Here is a 26885-nt window from a genome sequence, read left to right on the forward strand (position 1 = left end):
AATGCAATGCACTGAACCACAGCTGCACGCTTTAAGTGGGGCTTTTGTGCTCCAGTGGTTTAGACTAATATCACTTCAAATAATTCATGAAACATGAAATAAACGACAATCTGAACAGCCAAAGAGCTTCCAGAATACTTAAAAAGACGCGTTAAAAAGCAGTCGCCCTATAGAACTAGAGCGCTCGACACTCGCGGTCGGTCAGACGCGCGCACCGCTAATAAATACTGCCCTCGTCCAAATATTAGGCCCAAAATTAACTCACATTATCGCTTCAGGGATTCGAGGCCGGAGCCACGTCTGTCGCGCATCAAAAAATGACACAATTTCAGAGAAATTATTCAGTAATGTGAATCTGTGCTAAAGAACCAGAGCGCGAAATTAAACGCACCAGAGACGAGAGTACAAGAACTCCACGCTCTGATCCTCAAACACCAACTTGAAGTCAATTTCATCATTTTAGAAATGTCAAGGCCATATTTCACCACAAAATCAAGATACGCATCAAATAAAATAAAATAAAAAATATATATGTGTGTGTGTGTGTGAGAGAAATAAAACATCTATTAATACAAACGCAATTACATACACACACACAGATACACGGTGCAAAAGTCTCAGGCACGTTAGTATTTTCAACCCCAAAAGATGGTTAGGCCAGTTATTTATATCTTTTGTTGTTTCTGTATTAATAGATGTTTTAATATTCACACAAACATGCATATATATATATATATATATATATATATATATATATATATATATATATGAAGAGTTCAGATGCAAAAGCCTCTAAATGCCATTTGAAATTTTCTTCTTTAATGATGATTTTTATCGAACTTGTATATTTAAGTTCAGTAATTTCACTTAAATGGCAATGATAATTACCTATTAATTGTTATTTAAGTGAAATTACTGAACTTAAATATACAAGTTTGATAAAAATCATCATTAAAGAAGAAAATTTCAAATGGCATTTAGAGGCTTTTGCATCTGAACTCTTCATATATATATATATATATATATATATATATATATAGAGAGAGAGAGAGAGAGAGAGAGAGAGAGATTCTATATATATATATATTTCTGTCTATCTCTCTCTCTCTCTATATATATATATGAGATATATATACACAGTAGAGAGAGAGAGAACATTAGGATCATTAATATTTTTGGCATTGCATCATTATTTTAATTTTTCATGGCAATCAAACATTTACCGCACAACATTTCTGTATGTTATTTAAAATATGTATTAATTCGGTTAAATATTTATTTTTCTAATTTTTTTTATTTAGATCAGCACAAGTTAAACTCATCAGAGCAAAATGTAAACTTACAATTGCTAAGTCTACACCTTCCCGTAACAAGAACACATTTATTTTATATATTTATAACAGGAAATATTTTATTATTTTTATATATTTATAACAAGAAATATTTTATTTCTTATTACAATGAGAATTTGTGAAAATTTGTCATGAATCTGTTTGAATTTCAAAGACGCAATGCAAAATATCACAAATAAATATTATTTTGATTTTGGGATGAAAACGGGCGTTTCTTGACAGTTTGAAATGAATGAATGTTTTGGCGAGAGACACACTTTCACAGAGACCCAGATGTTGTTTTGGATGACAGTGAGGAGAAAAGGCACGAGGAAACATAAACACACACATTCACAGAGCTCTCGTGAAGCGTTACGATCTTCTCCTGGAGTCGTGGAGCACAGTCTCGCTGGATCACATGTAGAGTCACGTCTCTCGCACGCTTGCATAAAGCCTCTTCGTCTCATGGGGAATAGAAAAATGAATACCAAGTGACAGGCGAGTGCAGAAACCCCAAACTTCCCATAATGCACCGGTGTGCCGGATCGAGTCATGGTCTGTCCTCTCAGTTAAACTAGTGTGTGTGTGTGTGTGTGTGTGTGTGAGCGTCTCACTCCTGTCCGAAACCTTCCGTCTCCTCGATGGCGAACATCAGCTTCTCCTTCAGCTGCTCGTAGCTTCGGTACGGCGGGAGATCCAGACGGTTGAAACTGAAGCAGAGAAACAGGAACGTTTACTGTAAAATCTCAATAATTATTGATTTTATGATTATTAAATGCAGTATACACCTATGAATACATATTGCAAATGTGTAAAGAATCACACGAGTATATGAAGCGCTGGGAGTGTCAATTAAAAAACAATAAGGAATAAGTTATCAATTTATTAGTTAAAAAAAAAAAAAAAAATATATATATATATATATATATATATATATAAATATAGTAAATAAAAAAATTTAATTAGTTACTGAATTATTAAATGTAATTATAGTAAATAAAAAATGTAATTAGTTACAAAATTATTAAATGTAATTATAGTAAATAAAAATGAAATTAGTTACTAAGTTATTAAATGTAATTATAGAATATATACAACTAATTACATTTAATAATTTAGTAACTAATTACATTTTTAATTTACTATATTTTTTGAATGAATAAATTGATAACTTAATTAAAAAAAACATAGTAAATAAAAAATGCTTTAAGATTTATGACTTTTTTAATCAATGTTATCAAAGTTACTAAATTATTAAATGTAATTATAGTAAATAAAAAATGTAATTAGTTACTAAATTATTAAATGTAATTATAGAATATATACAACTAATTACATTTAATAATTTAGTAACTAATTACATTTTATATTTACTATATTTTTTGAATGAATAAATTGATAACTTAATTAAAAAAACATGCTTTAAGATTTACAACTTTTTTAATCAATGTTATCAATTTATTAATTAAAAAATATAGTAAATAAATGCTTTAAGATTTACAACTGATTACATTTAATAATTTAGATAACTATTGAATAATTAATAAAAAAGTAAATAATAACTAGTAACACTTTACAATTAATTTGACATTAGTTAACATGATCTAACAATGAAAAACACTAAGGCATTTTTTAATTTTTATACATTGATAAAATCAAAAGTTGTATCTGTTATTATTTTAATATAACTTATTTTATTTAATGGACCTGAGCTAACATAAACATTGCCTAAAATATTGTATATTATTTTAATTTTCCACTTTTAACAAGTTAAGTCTTTTATCCAGCATCAGTCCTCATCATAACTACCACGTATGTATTTAATTTCAGGATTTTAACCCTTTAAATGCCAGTTTTCATACCATCAATTTGTATAAGAGGAAAAAAACACAACGAAATTATTAAACGAAATTATTTTCCATACACTAAATGCAAAGAGAAAACTTTTGCTTTGGATCATCACAGTCTTGAATATGTCAAAGATTAGCGGCAACATTATTTCTGGTGCATTTAAAGATTTTGTGATTTAAAAAATAAAATGGTCACATATTAATCCATTTCCTAAATCATAAAGAAATGATGTAAACTACTACTAAAAAAAGCCTGCTCTGACACATGATGTCACGCTGTACTCGCTTAAATACAGAAATAAACAACGAAACTATTCAACACCAGATCACATCAAGAGAAATGTGAATATAATGTGTGTGTGTACCATGTGTGGCTTCGGGGAAGCCAGTTCTCCTTCCCGACCTTCTCGATGCAGAACTTCTGCGCTCCGTTACTCCCTGCGACCAAACACATCAAACACATCACACTCCCAAAACTCACACTGATATCATGGAGTAAAGGGAACCGGACCAAGAGTTTTCTGTGATCTACTGCAAAATACATAGACCTGACGCCAATCACAATCCTAATACATGTTTTCACCAGAATCAATCAAAAGTTTCTTCTCTGCGGACATTAGCAAGGCTATGTGGGCGGGACAAAATAATATTAAACCAATCATATCATAGCAGCCTGACATGTGTGATCCAATCAAATCTTGGTTCCCACATTATTTCCCAGTGATTATTCTGGGGAAGGAAAGACAATACAGGCAAAACTATACACTGATCAGTTTTCTGAATTTTTTTTGGGATAATTATAAATAAAACATCCAAAATACACATTTAAGTTTTTATTTTATTGCATTTTATAGATTTCGATTACAATACATATCTTTAAAGTTTTTTCCTACACTTCAGCAGCACTTATATACAGTAAACATCTATATTCTGAAGGTTGTGTTCATACATCATTTACACTGGTTTTATATAACATTTTATACCTAAAAACTTTATTTTTGACAGCATTTTCTGATTTATGGAGTGATAAAAAAATACAGGGCTGTCAAATGATTAATCACGATTAATCGTGATCCAAAATAAAAGTTTGTGTTTACATAATATATGTGGGTGCACTGTGTATAATTATTATATATATATATATATATATATATATATATATATATAAATACACACACATGCTTGTATATTTAAGAAAAAAATATTATTTATATATAAAATATTTATATATAATATAAATCTATATACAGTATATCCATGAAAATATTTCTTAAATATATACAAGCATGTGTGTGTATTTATATATATATATATATATATATATATATATATATATATATATATATATATATATATATATATATATAAAATAATTATACACAGTGCACCCACATATATTATGTAAACACAAACTTTTATTTTGGATCACGATTAATCGTTTGACAGCCCTAAAAAATAGATATCCAAAATCCCCTCAGTAAATATCTTAAACTCTAATATGTCGAAATGAAACATGCCTTTATCCGGTGTTCATATTTATGTTCTGAAGTTAGTGCATATTTGTATTATTTGCATATTTAAACATAACGTTTCAAAAAACTTGTATTACATAACAAATGTCTTCATGTACGGTGATTAATTACTGGGGGAAATAGATTCATGTCCATTTAATTGTTCTCTTTATTCACTTGTAGTGTCTTACTTTAACTCACATTATGGAAGTTAGATGCTATTTCATGTTGTTATGTTAGTAAAACATCACTGTTTTCTCCAGAGCAGCTGTTTATACTGCATGTATAAATATACATTAACTAAATAACTTTTTTGCAACAAAAATGAACCATCACTGAACTTACATAAGCCGGACTATGACACTACTTTTTCTAGATCTGCTGTACAACCGAAAGTTGCATTATTCTCCTAAATAAAGCTGCTTTGAAACACTCTGTATTGTAAAAGTGCTGTATAATAAAGTGATGTGCATGAATAACTCACCCATCAGGTCTGCGAATCCTCCGACGGGCAGGCGACAGGTCCCGGTGACGAACTGCAGCAGTCTCATGCGCTTCTCATTGTCCATCTCTTTAATGAACTACACAGAAGGATGGAGTGTCTGAACACTTGGTGCAATATAAAAGATGAGTAACTGAACACAAGTTGAAGAAGAGTCGGTACCTGCCAGAACCACAGGATCTGTTTACTGGACGTGGTGTAGTGTCTGTAAATGGTGTTCCTCTGCCAGTCGTTCAGATCGATTTCTTGCATGCCGCACAACATCACCTACGACAGGACAACACTGTTAAACCCTGCACACTCCTAATGTCACTGCAGTTTGTTATTTAATTCAATGATATTCAGATGTGCTTAAAGAGGGCGTTTCTTTAGTGTGTAACGTTGCTGTTTGAGCATGAAAACGATCAGTTATTCTCAATATCAGTGTCCGGGAACGAACACGTCACAATATTCCTCATTTAAATAATGAATATGCAGAATAAAGGGGCGGGGCCTGGTTGAGTTAGATCGTAGTGTGATTATGGAAAGCGGGACATTTCCTAAATGCATTCGAAGCGCTTGACCAATCATAACGCACTGCTCCAGCCAACCAATCAGAGCACAGTGTGCTTTTCAGAAGGAGGGGCTTCATGGAGACAGGAAGTAAACAGAGCGTTACTGGCAGACTGGGAATAGAGGAGCCGCAACAATGGAGAATATGAGGAGAATAATGTGTTTTTTGAACATTCAGGCATGAAAACCTGTTCTTGTAGAGCCTAAAAACAAATCAAGACTTGAAAAAGGGCGTAATAAGTCTTCTTTAAGGCAACATTTACACATGCGGTTATTTAGAGAAACTAATATTTCCCCCCTATGTTTTCAATAATAACATCGTACACACAACATCGTTTTTAAATACGCCGTCGAGAGCCATCAAACTGGGCGCTCACGTGACGTTAAGCATTTTAATTTTCTCAACTATTTAAAATAATAATTTTGGTGATAAAAACTGGGTTTTCATGTGAATGAGAGGCTAATCCGCAGGGAAATATCTGCGTCTTCCCTTCGTGTAAACGGGGCATAAGCTTTATTTTTTTTAGGCATGTGGGATTTCTGTGATTTTAAATCAGCGTCTCTCACCTCCAACTCTTTGGCATCGAAATACTGCAGGTACTGCTGCGGGAGAACCTCATTAAATCCTTCAAAGAACGCTTGAGTTTGTTCCTCGACACCGCGAGACAGTCGCCACTCCGCCACCAGCCTGAACAAGAGCCAACAACAGTCATTCAACACCAGCAGCTTCGGTCCAATCCCAATCATACATCTGACCTTCAAAGACAACATCTTACAAATACACAACCTGGTTTTGAAACATACTTTACGGGCAAATTATACATACACTTTCCTGGGCAGAATTAGAATTGGACAAACCAAAAACCAATATTTTTATTTTTTATTTTATTTATTTTTATATTTAGTTTAGTTTTTTAATGGTCTTAACCATTTGAAATCACAATTCACTGGTCAGGAAATTAGCAAGAATTGCATAAATACTGTAGATAAAGATAAAGTGATGTTAATGACTTCAAACAGTTCTTAAGTGGTTGAAAAACGTCTCCCAGTTCGTCTGAGTTTAATGTGAGACCAAATATTCTCCATATATGGTTCAAATATCAAAATATGAGCCTGATGGGACTTTTTAAACTGCAAGATAACAAATGTTGAAGATACTTTATAAAGACAGTCCACTTCGTGTATACAGACAGTAGCCATCTTTGGAAAACAGTCTCGACTAGTCGAATCCAGTTCAGCTCACTTGTCCCAGCGTCCGTGGTTCGGCTTGTCGAGGCTTCGATAAGCAGGAAGAGTGTGTGTTTGAGAGATTCACCTGATGTACTCCTCCTTGTTCTCCTCCGTGACCAGGACGTTCCCGCCGTCCGGCTTCAGCTCGTGAGTGGAAACCTCACCCAGGATCTCCTTATCCACTGAGAAATACATCTCCAGGCCACACTCCTCGATGTTATTATCCCTGACAACACACACACACACACACTTTGAGAGGTGTTTGTGACGTAAACCAGGTTACGCTGAGCTGCGTTTCAGACATGAGAAACATCTGTGGTGTTTATAAACTCACAATATACACAGAAAGTCATAATAGCTCATGGCACCGACACAAAATATCCATATGCAATGATTTCTAGTGATCATTTGAATGGATGGTATTTATTTATTATCAGTATATAGTCTAAAGCGACTATAAAAAAAACAATGAGTTCATTGTTTCTGCCTTAAATGACTATTTATTAATACTAATACTATTATTACACTGTTTAAATTCATATTTTTTATCTAGCAGTGATTTTAAATTAATATTTTTTTATCTAGCAGTGATTTTGTATATGTACAACTGAAATACATAAACAGTTTCCTGAAATACTTCTGAAATACATAAACAGTTTCCTCTGTAATGTGTAATGCATTTTCTGTAAAGCTGTTTTGAAACGATGTGTATTGTGAAAAGCGCTATACAAATGAATGTGAATTTAATTGAATAAAGTAAATAATACTTATATTTACATGAATGTGTATATGAAGAGTTCAGATGCAAAAGCCTCTAAGTGCCATTTGAAATTTTATTCTAAAATGATCATTTTTATCAAGCTTGTATATTTAAGTCCAGTAATTTCACTTAAATGGCAATGAAGATTACCTATTAATTGTCATTTAAGCGAAATTACTGAACTTAAATATACAAGCTTGATAAAAATCATCATTAAAGAAGAAAATTTCAAATGGCATTTAGAGGCTTTTGCATCTGAACTCTTCATATATTTACAAAACAAAATATCCAAAAGCATTATAGTCTTCTTTGAAGTACCTTCGAGCACTATGTAAATATCCATCGTACTTGCATATGGTAATCAGTCAGAACTATGGTTTACATGTGAAACTCGAAAGATTAGAATATCGTGCAAAAGTTCTTTTCAGTAATCCAACTTAAAAGGTGAAACTAATATATTATATTGACTCATTACATGCAAAGTGAGATATTTCGAGCCTTTATTTGTTATAATTTTGATGATTATGGCTTACAGATATGAAAACCCCAAATTCTAAATATCTGTAATCCATAATCATCAAAATTATAACAAATAAAGGCTTGAAATATGTCACTTGCATGTAATGAGTTTATATAATATATTAGTTTAACCAATTAAGTTGAATTACTAAAATAAATTAACTTTCGCAGGATATTCTATTTTTTCGAGTTTCACCTGTGAATTAAAATTCCAAGAAAGCACATACAGACTTTAATGCATTATATTTATTCTAAATGGATGAGTAACGCAGGTGAACCGACTTGATCCAGATGAGGGAGTTGTAAAACTCGGGGTCAATGGACTCCAGGTCTTTCAGAGCCCAGGGCTTGTTCAAGATACGCTTGTAGAACGGCAACGAGAAGCCCGTGTCGATGAACTTCCCATGAAACAAGGCCTACAGGAATCAGAAAAACAACACGTTAAACTGGAACCATAGAGATTTTCCCAAACCCAGTTCAAATCGTTCCCAAAGAATAATCTCACCATTACGCCAACTTAAATTAATTAGTTCAATCAAATTACCTTTTGTGAGAACTTTTGCTTTTGAGTTCACAAAACACACATTTTAAGTAAGTTGGATTTTTGAGTTCTATGAACTTGTTTCTTTTAATTTAGACAAACTTCAATTTAACTCAAAATGCTTAACCCGGCATGCTTTGCCATGACACTTAAAAGGGAGAGTCAATGCTAAAATTAAGTGTTATGTCTAGGGATGCACCGAAATGAAAATTCTTGGCCGAAACCGAAAACCGAAAAAGAGGAAACCAAGGCCGAAAACCGAAAACCGAAACACCGAAAGAAATTATGCTAATTATTATTATCATTGCATTTATGGCTATGACTGTGTACAAACTTAACTAAAATCAAGGCATTGCAATTGCATAAATTAATATAACATTTTCAAAGAATAAATCAATTACAAATTATGCAAATATATATTTAGCACAATGCACAGTATAAAATAAAATTCAAACTAAAATGTTTAACTTGACCCCACATGTGTACACTAAATAATAATCTACTGGCCTGCAGAAAGGTTTTAAAATGAAATGTTCTCTCAAAAACAAAGCCAAGCGCAAACTTCTCATCACATTAGCACCCAGTTTGCACGTCTAAATTAGTTACATTTTAAAAAATTTAGCATACAATAGCATAAAAAGCCTTTTTAAATGAACAATGGTCCATGTTTAATACAAATGTACATGAAACTTAATGAAACATTTTTAGTGAATGTAGAAAATATTTAAGAGAGCATTAATTTAGTTCTATGTTCCCATATACATATTTTTTTTGTAATGTCACAAGGTTTACTGGGTTTTACATGATTATTTTTGTATTGGTGGTGGAATACTAAAAAATAAACATTGTCATGTATTACCCTGTCTTCTTCTCACCGATTCCTGTTAGAGGACAGTTACTTGAGTCGTCCCCTGTCGTTTCAAGGAATAGTAACAGTTACAACGGAGAGCGCGTCAAGTATAAACGCCTCGACCGTTTGGAGCGGTGCACGCGCTGTTTGTGGAGACTCGCGCTGCCTTGTTTACTTTCGCCTGCCTCCGCAGCGCGTGTCTCCACAGACAGTGCGCGCACCGCTCTTGATCCGCTCGCAACCGGAGTCGTCGTCATGGCGGCACGCATTGTTTATAGGTGGATAAACAAGGTTTCCGTCTCATCGCGGGTTCAGATACACTGAAATACGTCCACACCACAGACATGTTGCTTCAGACAAGCACGTGCAGGTCGCGGTTTCTGTTTGCGTCATCACAACATTTCGGCCGTATTGTTTCGGTGATAAAAGTCTTTCGGCCGAAAACCGAAAATGCACTTTTGGGCCATTTTCGGCCGAAAATTTTCGGCGGCCGAATATTCGGTGCATCCCTAGTTATGTCATGTTTTTTGTGTCAGATTAATGTTAAGTGGGAGATTTACTAGTGTTTAATGTTTTGTTAGGAGTGGAGCATGAGCTTGGTATGAGAACAGTGTGTGATAAATGTTTTTAATTGCTGTACTCATTCATCAAGTGCTATGCAAATGCCATCAAAGCAACGTGTCACCAATTAGCAAGGAAGCATTTATTGAATTAGGCAAAGTTTCCACTTTTAAAGAGCATTTAAATTGAGATTACATGATCATTTTAAGTTTTGCATAAATTAACTTGCTCACATATTAAGAGCAATTAAAACATATTACAAATTACAATAGGCAAGTTCTGCCTTACATTTTTTGAGTTTAGCCAACTTATTCGTGTTTACAGTGGACCTGAAATACAAATCGGACAATGACCAAATATGGCAGAACAAGATTACCATGGCGATGAAGCGTCCAATGAACTTGAAGTATTTGAGGTGGTCGGGGTTGATGTAGGAGGCGGGGTTTATCTGGAGGCAGTAGTTGTCTTTGCCAGCGTACTCGAACAGGCAGTACATGGGGTTCAACACCTCGTGAGATAACAGGAAGAACCATTCCCTGCACCAAACACACAACACACATTACTTTAATATATATTGTATACATCTAATATATAATATAATATTATAATATTATATTTTTTTTTTTATGTTTTTAAAAGATGTCTCTATTGCTCACCAAGGCTGCATTTATTTTATTAAAAATACAAAAAAAACTGTAATAAAAGGAAATGAAGACATCATCAAAGTAGTCCATGTGACATCAGTGGGTCAGTTAGTACACTTTGGTCCAAAAATAGCAAAAACTGCGACTTTATTCAGCATTGTGTTGTGCTCCGGTTCTGTTGTGGATCCGCGTTCAGTGCCGCGGCTGACGTGTGTGTGGTGTATTCGGGTTCAAATAAATATGTCTGGGCAACAAAATGCAAGTGGAAATCCTTAGACATGTTTGTGAAGATTGTTTTGTACAGTGTGCGTCTCCCTCAGACTGTAACCGAAGCTCAGCCGCACCAGACACACGTCAGCCGCGTCACTGAACGCTGATCCACAACACAATACAATGCTGAAGAAAGTCGTCGTTTTTGTTATTTTTGGACCAAAATGTATTTACGATGCTTCAAAACACTGCAACTAACCCACTGATGTCACATGACTACTTCGGCGATGTCTGTATTTACAACATGAGGGAGTCATTAATGACATCATTTTCATTTTTGGGTCAACTAAGCCTGTTTTTTATACATATATATAAAAAATATATAAACATTGTGTGTGTACTTTCATTGTAGACAAGCTAAAATAACCAAAATATGCGTCAAAAATAACTTTGAATGTTTTGATTAGGTATTTCTTCTCTAGAAAGAGTGAAATGTGAAACCTGCCTTGCCACGCCACCGTAGTCGAGGCCCTCCTCCCCGGGGAAGATGATCCACAGCCTGCGGCGCAGATCTTGAGCGCTGAAACTCATGATCTGACGGGAGACACATGAACAACGTCACCAGACTCTCATGCTAACTGTGTCTGAAGACATTTAAAACTGGGATCCGGTTTAGCTACTAATGAACTACATCATAGCTATGGTATATTTCGAAGATGTACGACAGTACCTGCTGGAACGAGTCTTCAAACAGCGTTTTGCGGCTGACGTTGATCTTTATGTGCTGTGGCATCGCTAATTGCTGTGAGGGACAATAAAAACAAACAAAAAGGTGATTAAAAGAGATAAATTTCACATTATCATAAATGAATAATTAAAAATGTAGTGTTTATCCATCCATAACAACACATTTGGATGAAATAGGGAAACCCTCACCTGACACCAGAATCTGAAGTACTGAACTTTGGCTTTAAAGTCTCGTACGTATGTGATTTGAGGACCGTTCTCACTGTGGAAAGAGTGAAATAGCTCATTATACGAAGAGATTCAAGGATAAAAGTCTTAAAACTGTTTTACATGTTGGTCCTAGTTTCAATCTGCATCTGTAGAGTCAACAGACCACTAAATCTATAGCAGTAATGCCAAAAAAGACCGTTTTATTAGAGCGGTTATGATTCTTTAGTCACAAAAAAAACATGTTTCTATTCTGTAGTCCTCACTGGCAAGTTCACGAATCACAAATAATAGTAATAAAGCTTTGAGAAACAAATGACTTGCTGAAAAAATGTGCAATATCTTTATTTATTATAATTCACAGAAGTGTTTTGAAGTCTCTATCACCAATTCAATGTCAAAATATTACAATGACTTTGTTTCTTCACAAACGTCCCTGAACTGAACCCAGATCAGCTGAAACACTGAGTAAAAGCCCTAATAACAGTCTTATCTAGACGCTCGTCCGTTTTTTGTTTTTTTTTGAGAATATCTCTTCATCAAAAGCGTGTCTCACATTCCTATGACATAGAGGATCGCTTTGTACCTTAAGAACACTTGATGTAAATCAATACACACATTCTCCAGCTCGACAGCGAGAGGTGTGTTTGCACTTTCTGAGCTGACTCATCACAGAAGATTACAAACGAATTCAGTTTCACACACACACACACACACACACACACACAAACCCGTTTTTCCAGTTACGCATCAGAGCTCTGATGAACACACGGTCCGGCCTGAAACGGATCATTGTGCATCTCCAAGCTAAATCTAATCAACATGCGATATGAATCTCTCAGGTCAGCCTCAAGGTGATAAACTACATTTAGGACTTATCCTAGGCCTGTCAATAGATTCAAATTGTTAATCATGATTAAGGATGGGTATCGTTTCAATTTTAATGATTATGATTCTTATCGATTCCACTAAAGTAAAAAAAAGAGAAGATATCCACAGATATCCACATTTATGCTGCTGTCCCGCACGGGAGTGAGGATCACCCTCGCCCTCATCCACCTAATCTGTCATTTATTTTTGTTTTGATGATAAATGGAGCCAGCCTTCAAAAGTTATTAACCTGTCCTGTGATGTTTTTCTCTCTCACACAACACAGACACGAAATTAAGCACATGTATGTTGGTTGTCTTTACATTATAATAATATTTCATATAATCTAGACATGGAATAAATAGAATTCAATACAAAATTAATATGTCTCATAAATAGCCCGACCGATAAAGGATTTTGAAGGCCGATGCCGATACAAATATTTTTGGGTTTTAAAATCCGATATATCGGCCGATATTTTATTTATTTATTTTTTGTCATGTTTATTTGAGTTACGAGAACTGATGGGGATGTTCTTTTAATTGTTATTCAAGCAATGTATGTATCGTGACCAACTCAACTAGTGTTGCCAACAGGGATGTTGTAGAGCGCCCTCTGGTGGACAAACTACACAACACTCATGACATGGTTCAAGCGTGTTTCATCCGTTTTTATTTTATTTTCGAAATATTCATTTATCGGCCATTATAACTGCCGATACCGATAGTTTGAAAAATGCCTAATATCGGCCGATAATATCGGTCTACCGATATATCGGTCTGGCTCTAGTCTCATTTATTGAAATCAAGTTTTATGGGATAAAATATTTGCTTTGTTGTGCATTAAAACCACTCCAGGCATTTAGTTATATTACAAAATAATTTATTGAAGCATCCAGACACTTCACCACGTGACAGCAGCAAGCAGCTAGGCTCCTGATTGGTTAACACGGCGCGAACTGGCGACAAAGATTGGTGACAAAATAAAACGTGACGCTTTTCTAAGTGTGGTCATGTAACTGTATTTAAATAAGGAAACCATGGAGGTGTTTGGTCGCTTCTAACTTCATCTCCTAATGAATGAACTGGGCTAAGCTAAGCGCTATCAAAGTGTCTCGCACGCCAGAGCGAGAGAGTACGCATCACCTCGTCTTAGTTAAAGGAATAACATAGTTTAATATGAAAAAACGGTGGAGTATCCCTTTAAGAATTTTGCATTAAAATCTCACGCGTTAACTTTGACAGTCCTAACGTTTTGTTTAATGGACATTCACACTTACAGGGAGGACTTTCCAGTCCGTGGGTCGATGTAAGTGGTGGTTCTCCGGTTGTGATCTACGAAGTAAGGGATGCCATCGACCGTAAACCTCATCTCCCAACCTTCGGGCAGTGCCTTCTCATTCAGCAAACTGCACAACACACACACACAGTCATTATAACACTCTAACAGACTCTTCAGACAAGCTGCTCAATAATTACTTGTATAAATCAATACTTCACTAACAAATAAGAATAAAATGAAGATCATAAATGTATTATTGGTAACATATTCACACATCAGAGTGAAACTACAGGACAACGTCCACATCATGTGGAACATTAACTCGCATATCAACAGGAAAACATCTGAGTTGTTATTTAACACTGAAGGTCATTAATGTCCATTGTTGTGTCTCTCTGTAGATTTTAAACACCACGCCTGCAACTTGTGGCTTTATCTGAGGATTCAGCTATTCATTACGTGAGCATTAACCGTTCAGAAGAAGGAGATAAAGAGGATCTGACCCTTGAGTGCGCGGATCCTCCCACTGCGTGGCTCTGGTCGGGTGATGCACGAAATAAACTCGGCCGGTAGAGTCCGTTCTCTTCTCTGAGGAAAAAAGATGATAAGAGGACGACAGTAAGAAATAATAGAGCCAAGATGTGATTAAACCTCTGCAAACTTTTCCCTCAAAGCTATTCTCAGCATCTGAGCTATTTTCTCCAGCTGGTTTTTGCACGGGGCAATCGGTTCTCATTTGTTAAATCGGGACACTGAAGGATGTAGCGGCTAATTTTAGTGCCGCTTTGCAGGTGCAGATAATAAGGTTAGCGGAACAATAAAAAAAGTGTCTGCTAGTCCAGCATATTACACAGTTTTCACAGCAGTTTCTCCTGGTTTGTGGCTTTCTCACCCCATCCGTGTGGCAGAGGTCCCAGCGGGTCAAACTCCTTATTCTGGGTGGCTGTGGCCTGATCCTGCAGCTGCAGAACAACACAAAGGAAAGCGTTACGGATAACGTATAATACAGGGGAAATTCGAATATCGTGCAAACGTTTGTGTATTTCAGTAATTAAAAGGTGGACCTAATATATTTATTATATACATATGCATGATTTAGGGCTGTCAAACGATTAATCGCGATTAATCGCATCCAAAATAAAAGTTTGTGTTTACATAATATATGTGGGTGCACTGTGTATAATTGTTTTGTATATATATAAATACACACACATGCATTTATATTTTAAAAAAATATATTATTTATGTATAAAATATTTATATTTATATATAATATAAATTATAAATAAATCTATATACAGTATATACATGAACATATTTCTTAAATATATACAACCATGTGTGTGTATTTTTATATATAAAAGAATTATACACAGTGCACCCACATATATTATGTAAACACAAACTTTTATTTTGGATGCGATTAATCATGATTAATCGTTTGACAGCCCTAGCATGATTATATTTTTCAGAGGGCTGACATTTCTGTATTTAAAGAAGTAGTTCACTTTTCAAAAAACATTTGCTGATAATTCACTCACCCCCACGTCATCCAAGATGTCCACGTCTTTCTTTCTTCAGTCGAAAAGAAATTAAGGTTTTTGATGAAAACTTTCCGGGATTTTCTCCATATAATGGACTTCAATGGGGTCCAAACGGTTCAAGGTCCAAAAGACAGTTTCAGTGCAAACTGCAAACTGTTCAAAGGGCTTTAAACGATTCCAGACGATGAGTAAGGGTCTTACCAAGCGAAACGATCGCTCATTTAATAAATAAATAACAAAGTTTAAGTTTTATAAGCACAAATGCTCGCCTTGCTCTGTTCTGTGACGCGCGTTCGTGACTCTCCTGTTCGAACTCATTTATCAAAACGAACAAATCTTTTTCTGAGTCAATTCGTTCATTTCGTTCGTTGAATGAACCAAATGACATGAAAAAAAATATTCGTTCATTTTGATGAACGAGTTCGAACAGGAGAGTTACGAACGAGCATTACAGAACAAAGCGAGCATTTGAGCTTATAAAACTTAAACTTTGTTCTTTGTTTTTTTTTTTTCTTAAATGAGCGATCGTTTCGCTTGATAAGACCCTTATTTATCATCTAGAATTGTTTAAAGCCCTTTGAACAGTTTGCAGTTTGCACTGAAAGTGTCATTTGGACCTTGAACCATTTGGTCCCCATTGAAGTCCATTATATGGAGAAAAATGCTGGAATGTTTTCATCAAAAACCTTAATTTCTTTCCGACTGAAGAAAGAAAGACATGGACATCTTGGATGACATGGGGGTGAGTAAATTATCAGCAAAATTTTTTTAATAGTGAACTACTCCTTTAACATCAGGTGTAAACAGGGCCTACGTGTTTAGAGTCTTCATATATCAGATCTGTCTGTGTGTTTGAGTTCCTCACCCCGACGATGAACCTTTGGTTGAACTGCTGCATGGCTCCCTGTAGTTGACTGCGCTGGTGCTGCCACTGCTCGTAGTTTCGCACCGTCTCCATCGTGGGCCGCTGCCACGTGGTGGTTCTGGTAATGTGGTCCACAAAATACACCCGTCCCATCTGATCCACGCGCCGCTCCCAGCTGCAAGACAGAAGCACATGTTAACCCCTTACCAGTCTCAACGTCATCTCAGAGCAGGCAGCTAATGTTCACAAACTTGCTTCAGGCCTAGTGGAGTGTTTTCAAAAACGACTTGCTTATTTAATCAAGCTTTTGGTGTTTAATTGGGTCTGAGAACGGTGAGTGATTGGTTTTATGATTTTTTTGGTGTCGTGTTTTGAATATTTTTAGTTATTTACTATTTATGGACAGCGCTTTGGTCCATTCTTATCGTTTTAAAAGTGCTTTATAAAAAAATAAAAGTGCCAAAAATGTTTATGCATTAACAAGTTTAAATATAATATACTCATTGCTCGTGTAGCCAAGAATGTGTTTTATGTGAATACACCATAGGAAATGGTTTCCAATTACAGGCTGATAAGTTTGTTAGGCAAATATGTAGTTTTACACATCTCTAAATCACTGCAGAAAACGGTGATCCTAACAGACAAGCAGCATTTTCTTAAACAAAATCAATTCTTTTGTTGTGAAACTTGACAATGGCTTTATAAGATTGACCTAGGTAACATTTGGCCGTTTTTTTTTTTTCATGTATATATTAAATATAATTATCAGAAAATATGCAATATACACGAGATCTTGTGTCCAAACATAACACCTTTATTAAGCATCCAGATCCTGAAGTGTTAAACAACTCCACCTGAAATAGCCAAACTCTGACTGTGCGCTTCAGTTCAAAAGTATGAGTCAAGTATGCATACTGCATTCTTTTAAGGGCGTGTCTCATAATGCAGTTTCCTACCCCGTGGGCAGAGGCTCCGGTCTTTCCCAAGTCGTCCTCTTCTCCACATGGTCGACGAAATACAGACGCCCGTTCTGATCGACACGCTGCTCCCAACTGCAAACACACACACACTACAGTTAGTGGTTGAATCATAAAGAAAAACACTGCAAAAAAAGATGTTCTTCCTCGGTATTTTTGTCTCCATGTTTTCCATTGAAAATTTCTAAAACATTCTTAAATTAAGACACTTTTACTCGATATGCAAAATGACTTAAGATATGTCATGATTCCTGAAATATTGATCAAAATTAAGTTATTTAGGAAGTGACGGTTTTCTACAAAGCGGCTATTTATATATATATATTAATTCAATTTTTTTTTTAAATGTATAGCGCTTTTCACAATACATATTGTTTCAAAGCAGCTTTACAGAAAGACCATTTCATAAATGTACATAGAAAAAATACAGTTATTTAATCATGTATTAACTAACTAAATTAACTTGGACTAATTATTTAATTAATTGGACTATGATGCTATTTTCTTCTAGAAACAAACTTTGTTGTATTATTTTCCTGTTATCACTGTAAAGCTGCTTTGAAACAATCGGTTTTGTAAAAATCACTATAGAAATAAAGGTGACTTGACGTGACGTAAGGAGGAACCAACACTTCTGTTTGCAGTTATGGCTAATGCTCTCAAGGGGTTTCTGGGTAATATGAATGTCATACCCGGGTGGGAGAGGTCCGGTGTTGACGATGCTGGGAATCCTGCTGGGAGCGGGAACCACACCGAGAGCCGTCCTGCCAGGCTGGTCCACTGTGGGGGCGGGGCTAGACTCCGAGGCTCCTCCCCCAGAGGGATTCCGAACTGGAGTGTCTGAACGAGACGAATCGCTGCCGTCAGGAATCGAACCAGTGGAGGAAGCTGTAAAGAGGAAGGGATTTCACCAGAATCACATATCTGACCACTATCTGATCACATATCCGATCTAAATCTGATCTATATCTGATCACATATCTGATCTAAATCTGATCTATATCTGATCACATATCTGATCTAAATCTGATCTATATCTGATCACATATCCGATCTAAATCTGATCTATATCTGATCACATATCTGATCTAAATCTGATCTAAATCTGATCTATATCTGATCACATATCCGATCTAAATCTGATCTATATCTGACCACATATCTGATCTAAATCTGATCTATATCTGATCACATATCTGATCTAAATCTGATCTATATCTGATCACATATCCGATCTAAATCTGATCTATATCTGATCACATATCTGATCTAAATCTGATCTATATCTGATCACATATCTGATCTAAATCTGATAACATATCTGATCTATACCTGATCACATATCCGATCTAAATCTGATAACATATCTGATCTATACCTGATCACATATCCGATCTAAATCTGATCACATATCTGATGTAAATCTGATCTATACCTGATTACATATCCGATCTAAATCTGATCTATATCTGATCTATAATTTTGGACACCACTACAAATGGCTGTCCCCTCAAATAAAACCCTATTTGTGTGAATAGGGGGCGATTTGTGATTCAGTGAGTGTGTACATGTCTCACCTGGGGAGGACGTGGGTCTGCGTGGGGTCGGCGGGGGAGGTCGCGAGGGTCGTGGGGGTCTCGGAGCTCGTGACCCTCTCGCTGACCCTGACGGAGAGTCCAATCCATTCACACGACCGTTAGGAGCAGACGGTCGATCCTGACCGTCCGAGACCGTTGGGGAAGGATCTCTGCTACTACACAGACACACACACACACATTTGTGAATCCAAAAGTTATTAATTTAGTTAATTTACATAAATAGCTGCTCTGGAGAAAACTGTGATGTCATCGTCCAGCTCAGTTCAGTTCTCGTATAATGGTGTCAATGCAGGCAGATCAGTAATAGTGTTGAATATTAAATTAATGTACTCAATATTATTACAGACAGGACATTCCTCAACCAATCACAGGTTCATTTGATCATTAATGGTACAATATAACAACAAAGGAAACACTGCGTAGACAATCAGTTCCTCATTTACACTAGTTAATTATTGAATGATATGAAGATACCTTCTGCTCGAGTCTTCGTTTAGCTCCAACTCGCCATTTAAAGCATCTGGAGAAAAAATAACATTAGCCATTTGTGATCTTTTCATAAAAATATCATTGTTATTGAAAGGAATAGAGTGACTGACTCTGCTTGTTGGCCTCGGCCGATTGGAAAAGATCGGGATCCACTTGCAGACCGTCCAAACACACGGACAGATCGCCAATGTTATCGGCCTGATCTTGGTCTGCGCACAACTGCAGCGACTGCACAACCTCGCAGACTGCACAACAACACACGTCACTTAAACATTACTTACAGGAAAACAAATATATATATCAACATCATTGAATGATTTATTCATTAAATAATCATTTAGATTATACACAGGTATACAAATTTAGATCTACATTATATCAATATTTGTATTAGAATGTTTATTTTTTAATGCAAGTATTATTTAGTTTATATATAATTTTAATGTATACAATTATATATTATTTATTTTTTTTTAATTGTTGAATGACTTTAAAGATTATTTATAAAAATATTAAAACATATTATATATATATATATATATATAACAACATCATTGAATGATTTATTCAAAATATATATATCATACAAATTAAAATAATTTAGATTATACACAGGTATACAAATTTAGATCTACATTATATACATATTTCTATTAGAATGTTTATTTTTTAATGTAAGTATTATTTAGTTTAAATATAATTTTAATGTATACAATTATATATTATTTATTTTTAAAAAATTGTTGAATACTTTAAAGATTATTTATAAAAAATATATTAAAACATATTTTATATATATATATATATATATATAAAACATTTATATTAAATTACACATAATATTATAATTTATGCAATTTTTACAATTCTATATGATAAATTAAATCTACGTTATATAATATAAATTATATTACAATATCAATATTTTCTTATAATTGTAACTGTTTTTTACATTACACATTAACTTAAGATAAATGTATACAAAACTTTATATATACAGTAGTCAACATTTGAAGTTGATCAAAACATTAAAAAGTTATACATCAATTTTGAACATTTTTTGAACAACTTTTTGATCCATTTCAAATGTTGACGTGTGTATTATAAAATAATAATAATAAATAATAATAAAAATGTATTTCTTCAGCACATTTAAACAACACGAGTTGACCAAAGTGCTTTACAGAATCCACATTTCAATAATGTAAAAAAAAAACAGACATAAATAGATACAAAGCATTCAGAGCCACATTTAGCTAAAGCAAATAAAAGCAACAGTAAATAGATATGTCTTCAACAAAGACTTAAAACCTACAATGGAATCGCAAGACTTGATGTAAACAGGAAGACCATTTATATATATATATATATATATATATATATATATATATATAGAAACTCAGCACAGAAACTCACTCTTCATGTCATGTGACTTGAGCGTCTCGCTGATGTCGAGTGTGGCCACGCCCAGCAGAACGTCCGACTTGAGCGTCTGGTGACTCCAAACACGGAAGATCAGCTTGCTGAACGGAGTGACGATCCTGATGGATGAACAACACAGAAATTACAAACCTGGAAAACTACAGAATCACACACTCGCTCGACTCGACAAACAGCACTGACGTCGTTCTGAACAATCACTCCACGTCGGGAGGATAAAAGCATTTAATAGAGAATTGAGGCACATCACAATGGCCTGTGTTTGCTATACACACACACACACACACACACACACACACACACTTGTTAGTGCTGAAATGAAAGCACACTCACACAGTGAGCGACTGCTTCCACTTGGGCGAGTTTGTGTTGGTGCATTTCTCCGTCTTCTTGGACTGGCCGTCCACAGACACCTCCACGTACGGATTCGGCCCGAACCAGTTCTTCTTGTTGTCCTTGAGTTTGGCAGAGATCACTGCAAACAGGAAGAACACGTGCTCAAAATAACACGGCATGATTCATGACGGATTTCAGCAAACACAGGTGACCCTAAACATCAGGAGAGCTGCCGTTATTGAGAAGGAATCAGCCAAAATCTTAAAAATACATCATGTTGGAACTATTGGTTTAAAAATAATGTTCATTAAATAAGCACAAATGTGTCAATAAACATGTTTAAAGCCTTATTTTAATAAAACTTGTTTGAATTTTTTTTTTATGTTTTTTAAAGTCCCGTATGTTGATAATAAAAAAAACCTCCTGATTACTAGCTATATATTTAAATGCTTAAATGTAAAATTACAGGTCGTACCTATTAAAAATAATGTGCAAAAAATATGCACAAATTTGCATATTATAAAGTGACGTCATATATTTATTATCAGACCCTTTTATCAAAAATGTTTTTAAGCACAAAATGTAAATAAAACGGTTTTATTTAAATAACCCTTTAAACAAATTAAAGAACTTTTAAATATAATAAAAATGTATTAAAATCCAATTTTTTATCATGTTATAATGAAAATAATATTTTTTTAAAATAATAAATATATTTAATTACTTATTACGAATAATAGTAATACTAGTAATATAATTTAAAACACAAAGCGTAAAATTACAGGTCCTTTTCAGAAGCATGAGATATTATGATAAGGGGTCAAGACTTTTTTTGTGTGCTAACAAACATATTTGGCATTAAAAAGAACCATTTCCAAAAAAAAAGTCACTTTAGATGTTTTCTAGTTCGGTCACAGTCAGTGGTTTAGTGTTTTACGCAATTCAGCAAAACCAAATAAACCATAAGTTAAAGTATTAAAACTATCAGGAAGTTTAATAACTTTCTATACTATACAGAAAATAAGCATTAACATTTTTAGCATTGCTTATATTAACAGTCATGCACTATCCTGAAGATAGTTTCCTTAGTTTGGAGATCAACAATGAATTCAAGCAAAAAATATATATATATATATTTGGGGCTTTTATTTAAGATAGTAGAGACTGGGAGCTGTTCAGCACTGTTAGAAGTGTAATATTATCATATGTTAAAGTGGGACTGAAGTCCAGCGTTGGGCCGGTCAGCTGACGAGGAAGTGTCAGATGGTGACAGGTGGGAACACATGCAAACGTACCCATGATCTGCAGCTGTGCTTTCATCGGGAAGCCATTAGTAGGACCTGCTTTAGCGACACTGCAGGCCATGACATAGAGCTACGCTGAGACCTGTGAGCAACAACACACACGAGATTAATGATGTAGCTTATTCTGGACGAGGAACACACACATTTGTGTATCTTTCAAATGCTACAAACCTGCTTGGTTGGATATAAAGCATCACACAAAGCAATATACAGTTCTGCAATTTACTTTGTAAAAGCCCGTTCACACCAAGAACGATAACTATATCAGTGACCACACCAGCGGATGATATTGTGCGTGTCTGTCGCTTTAAATGCTCCAGCTCGTGACAGCAGGATGGATTCTGATTGGCTGTCAGTGTTTTAATCGTTCATCCGCTGGATAAAGTGATTCCCACGATATCGTTCCTCTGTGCAGTTATGGTTATAGCTGTGGTGTGAACTCTGCTATTCTTTAATATTGTATTTAGATAAACGAATATTCCCCAGATACGGATTTAAAACATACGGTATATTATACAGTACATTACCGTACGTGTTTTCATATAATTATATAGTACGCGAGCGCCCTCTAGAGGACAAATAAACCCATCACTGACGTCTTGTGGTGTTTGTTTTAACACGTGAGGCTGCGCTGCACTTCAGATACGGATTTAAAGCGGACATTTTTTAAACAGAAATACAGACAAAATTGTGAAATATTATTGCAATGTAAAATATATGTTTTATATGTGAATATATTTTAAAGTGTAATTTATTCCTGTGATCAAAGCTGTATTTTCAGCATCATGAGTCACATGATCCTTCAGAAATCATTCTAATATGATGATTTGACGCTCAAGAAACATTAATGATCATTATCAATTATAAAAATAGTTGTGCTGATCATATTTTAGAGGAAACATTTGTTTTCATGATTAATAGAAAGTTCAAAAGAACAGCATTTAAGTTATATCGTTACGGTCAATTAAATGCATCATTAATGAATAAAAGTATTCAAAAATAGATATTTAAAAAATATTAAAGATATGTCAGACTAATTTTCAGTAGACTTATTCAGAAATTAATTAAAAGGGCTTAATTATTTAGAGGAACCATCATTATAATCACCAGATAGATTCAAATGTTTAATGTAAGAAGTAAAACAGTAAAAAAAAGAGTTAGTAAGTAAACTAGGTCAGATTGGATGACGGTAAAAAAGAAAAAATGTAATTTTTTTCAAGGAATTTATGGCATATCCAAACATGACGAAGGAACTGAAACAAATCAAGCTCACCATATTCCACAATGATGAAACAAAATCCACAATCACTGCAAAATCTTTGGAGAAGTGCAAATATTAGATATACTAGCAATGAAAGTGTTGATAGTTTTCTTTCTGTGTTGTAAAGAGACTCCAGATTACAGGCGCTGCTTCTCCTCCGGTTACATCACACAGCTTCATCCGAGATCAAACCGAGACGCTCACGTGTGTGTCTCACACAAGATCTGAATAAACTTTCACTCCAGCTGATCTCTGGGTTAATTATTCATCACTGATCGTGTGTCGAGCCTCAATAACAGGCGACGGGCCGAACCCAGAGGAAACACACACGGTTTTAAATCTCCAGGTTATAGATCACGACTGACATGATCCTTTAAAGTCCTTTATAGAGAGAATCTGCTCTGGAAAATCAAAGTAGATATTTTCTCTTAAAGGAGAAGTGTGTCGTCTTCTCAACACCAGCACTGTCTGCAATGTTCAGTCATTAGATGTTAATCATTTGTAGGTTTGACTACCTGAAGAGTCAAACACTCTGTGACGCTTTGAATGACTCGACATGTCAACGTCTGACTCGACCAATAGCGTGCGTTTAGGGGCGGGGCTACCTGTCAGGGGGAGGAGGAGAAGGGAGGGTTTGTGACGACAAAATAAAAAACACACAGAAGAACCCGAGAGATATCGTGTATCAGAGATCTGCCACCTAGCAACCATGCAGAACACCCTAGCAACCGCATAGCAATGCAGTTTTAAAGCCAAAAACACACCATCAGATGGTGAGATCACGGGACTTTGCATTTTATAATCAAATCTAGGTTTGCAAACTAATGATTATTTTGGTAAACATTAATCTGTCGATTGTTTGCTGTATTAATCAGGTAATATAGTCACATTTTTTTTGGTAACACTTTGAAATAAGGTTTCATTTTCAGTTAACTACATTTTACTCTGTAAAGCACATTGGCCAACTCTTGTTGTGTTTATTTGTGCTAAAGAAATAAATAAAAAAAACTATTAGTAAAACAATGAACAATACTTCAACAGCATTTATTAAATAATCTCGAAATTTTACCATCACATTTGTAAGTTTTATCTGTTAAAATGCACTGTGAACATTAAAATTCATTAACATACACAAACACTAACAAAGGTCAATAAATGCTGTAAGACTATTGCTTATTGTTAGTTCATGTCAGTTATAATGCATTAACTAATTGTTGTTTATTTAAATAACATTATTGAATACATTAAATTAGAATAAATACATAACAATAACAAAAGCAGTGTAAATTTAAATGTAAAAATAAATAAATGAATTACATTTTATTAAAATTTGATACAAAAATAATTAACTAATAAAATACATGTAACTTAAATTATTAAAGAAACATTAAAATGAATTAAAGGATTTAAATTAATAAAAATAGGAAAAGTGGTGTAAAAATAAATAAAAAGTAAATAACCAAATCAATTTAAACAGGCGAAGTAATACAATTTATAAAACATTTTACTAGAATAAAAAAAAAATACATCTAACTTACATCTACAAGTAGAAAAATAAAATAAAGTAATATAATAAAAAAATAATTATTTTATACATTGATAACTTGCATTTTTGCACTGTTGCAAAAATATGTAGCTGTCTTTTGGATTTTAGGATGATCCTATTTGTGGGGTCAGTGACATAAAAGATATGAAAACTCCTGAGGAAGCACTTTGACGTAATTATGGTCATATTAATACCATGCCATGGCATCAAAGTACCATAGTATTACCATGTTGTTTTGGATGACAGTGGTGGCTAATGACAAATAAAAAAAAAAACGGTAAAACTAGGGAGATACCGCGGTCTTTCGCTAATAATAATGGAGGACAGGTGAGCTTCAGGTCAAACCGGTTTAGCTAGGAAATATTTAAATCGTCAAATCAGCTGAAACCAAAACCAACAACAAACTTGAAGCCGACCATCTGATATTAGGGTATTAAACATGCCACATGTGTTCATCATACATGACCCGATCATGACTACAAACAACAAACTCACAGATACATATTCAGTCACGTTGTTGATTCCCTCTGACTCTCATTGTCTAACACGAGCTATTTATATGAGATTGAAATAGTCAAAGTGATTAGTTAACCTGTCAACAAGACTCAGTGTCACTGTAACGCAATGTACACATGATAAGAACAAACACAGACGGTGAACTACGACACGGCCTCGAACAGATGACCGTTTCTTACCTGAATCTGTCTCTGGGTCAGATGTGAGACGTGAAGACGAACCGATCCGTCCTGAAATAGTTTATTACAGAATCCGTACCAAGCGACTCCGGCGGCTCAGATCAGGAATGAACTTCCGCCATCTTCACGGCAATACGTCATCAAAGACGCTTTCCTGAAACCCGCCCTTCCAATCGATCAAAAGTCCGTTCCCGTTACACCATTATTTCACTAGGCGGCGCTCGCGGACCGGAGAACCGATTCTCCATTGAGCCTCGTTCAAATATCCGCTTGGTTTTTGTCTTCACTGTGGGTGTTTTTACTGGAACGAGTGTAATCTTTCACATCTACTCATTGTACAAATTCAAATATGTCAAAAACATGAAAATTCGCCGAGTATTTCTATATGTATTCCGTTTTTAAAAGTGCCTCATCGAGTAATCATAAACCACAGCGATTTGTTCATACGGGTTACTGATGAGAAAAGTAACAGATGTCACGTGGGATTTGATTCATCGTTAAAGCAGCGTAATGGACTATCTTTTATACATGAGGAAAGTTGAGGAAACTTTAATAGACTCTGAATTAGTGAAAGACATTAACGAGGGTAAAATGTATTATTTTTTTTTTTATGTAAATCAATCGTTCTTGATTAAAAAAGCCGGGATTGTGCTGTCGTTCTCAA

The 26885-nt window shown here is 34.8% G+C and overlaps 1 protein-coding gene across 2 annotated transcripts; it reads right to left on the bottom strand.

The window, feature by feature from the left end:
- Positions 1 to 1186: 1186 nt before the first annotated feature.
- Positions 1187 to 26378, bottom strand: itchb (itchy E3 ubiquitin protein ligase b). Of its 2 annotated transcripts, none has more exons than XM_039674417.2 (24): positions 26222 to 26378; positions 22711 to 22801; positions 21413 to 21554; positions 21056 to 21180; positions 19750 to 19884; positions 19625 to 19670; positions 19130 to 19305; positions 18245 to 18440; positions 17532 to 17627; positions 16576 to 16750; positions 15059 to 15128; positions 14670 to 14754; positions 14165 to 14293; positions 11998 to 12070; positions 11792 to 11863; positions 11567 to 11655; positions 10584 to 10743; positions 8538 to 8671; positions 7062 to 7202; positions 6314 to 6434; positions 5357 to 5461; positions 5177 to 5273; positions 3547 to 3619; positions 1187 to 2041 (listed from the first exon to the last, which is right to left on the bottom strand). In XM_039674417.2, the coding sequence occupies exons 2-24, from the start codon at positions 22778 to 22780 to the stop codon at positions 1942 to 1944; spliced, it is 2610 nt and encodes an 869-aa protein (XP_039530351.1). In that variant the 5' UTR covers positions 22781 to 22801; positions 26222 to 26378; the 3' UTR covers positions 1187 to 1941. The 2 variants fall into 2 exon arrangements, with proteins under 2 accessions (XP_039530351.1, XP_039530352.1); XM_039674418.2 differs by lacking the exon at positions 26222 to 26378 and adding an exon at positions 23993 to 24450.
- Between the last annotated feature and the right edge of the window lie 507 nt (positions 26379 to 26885).

This window comes from Pimephales promelas, chromosome 20 (genome assembly GCF_988280905.1).
Source record: "Pimephales promelas chromosome 20, fPimPro1.hap1.1, whole genome shotgun sequence".
NCBI classification, from domain to species: domain Eukaryota; kingdom Metazoa; phylum Chordata; class Actinopteri; order Cypriniformes; family Leuciscidae; genus Pimephales; species Pimephales promelas.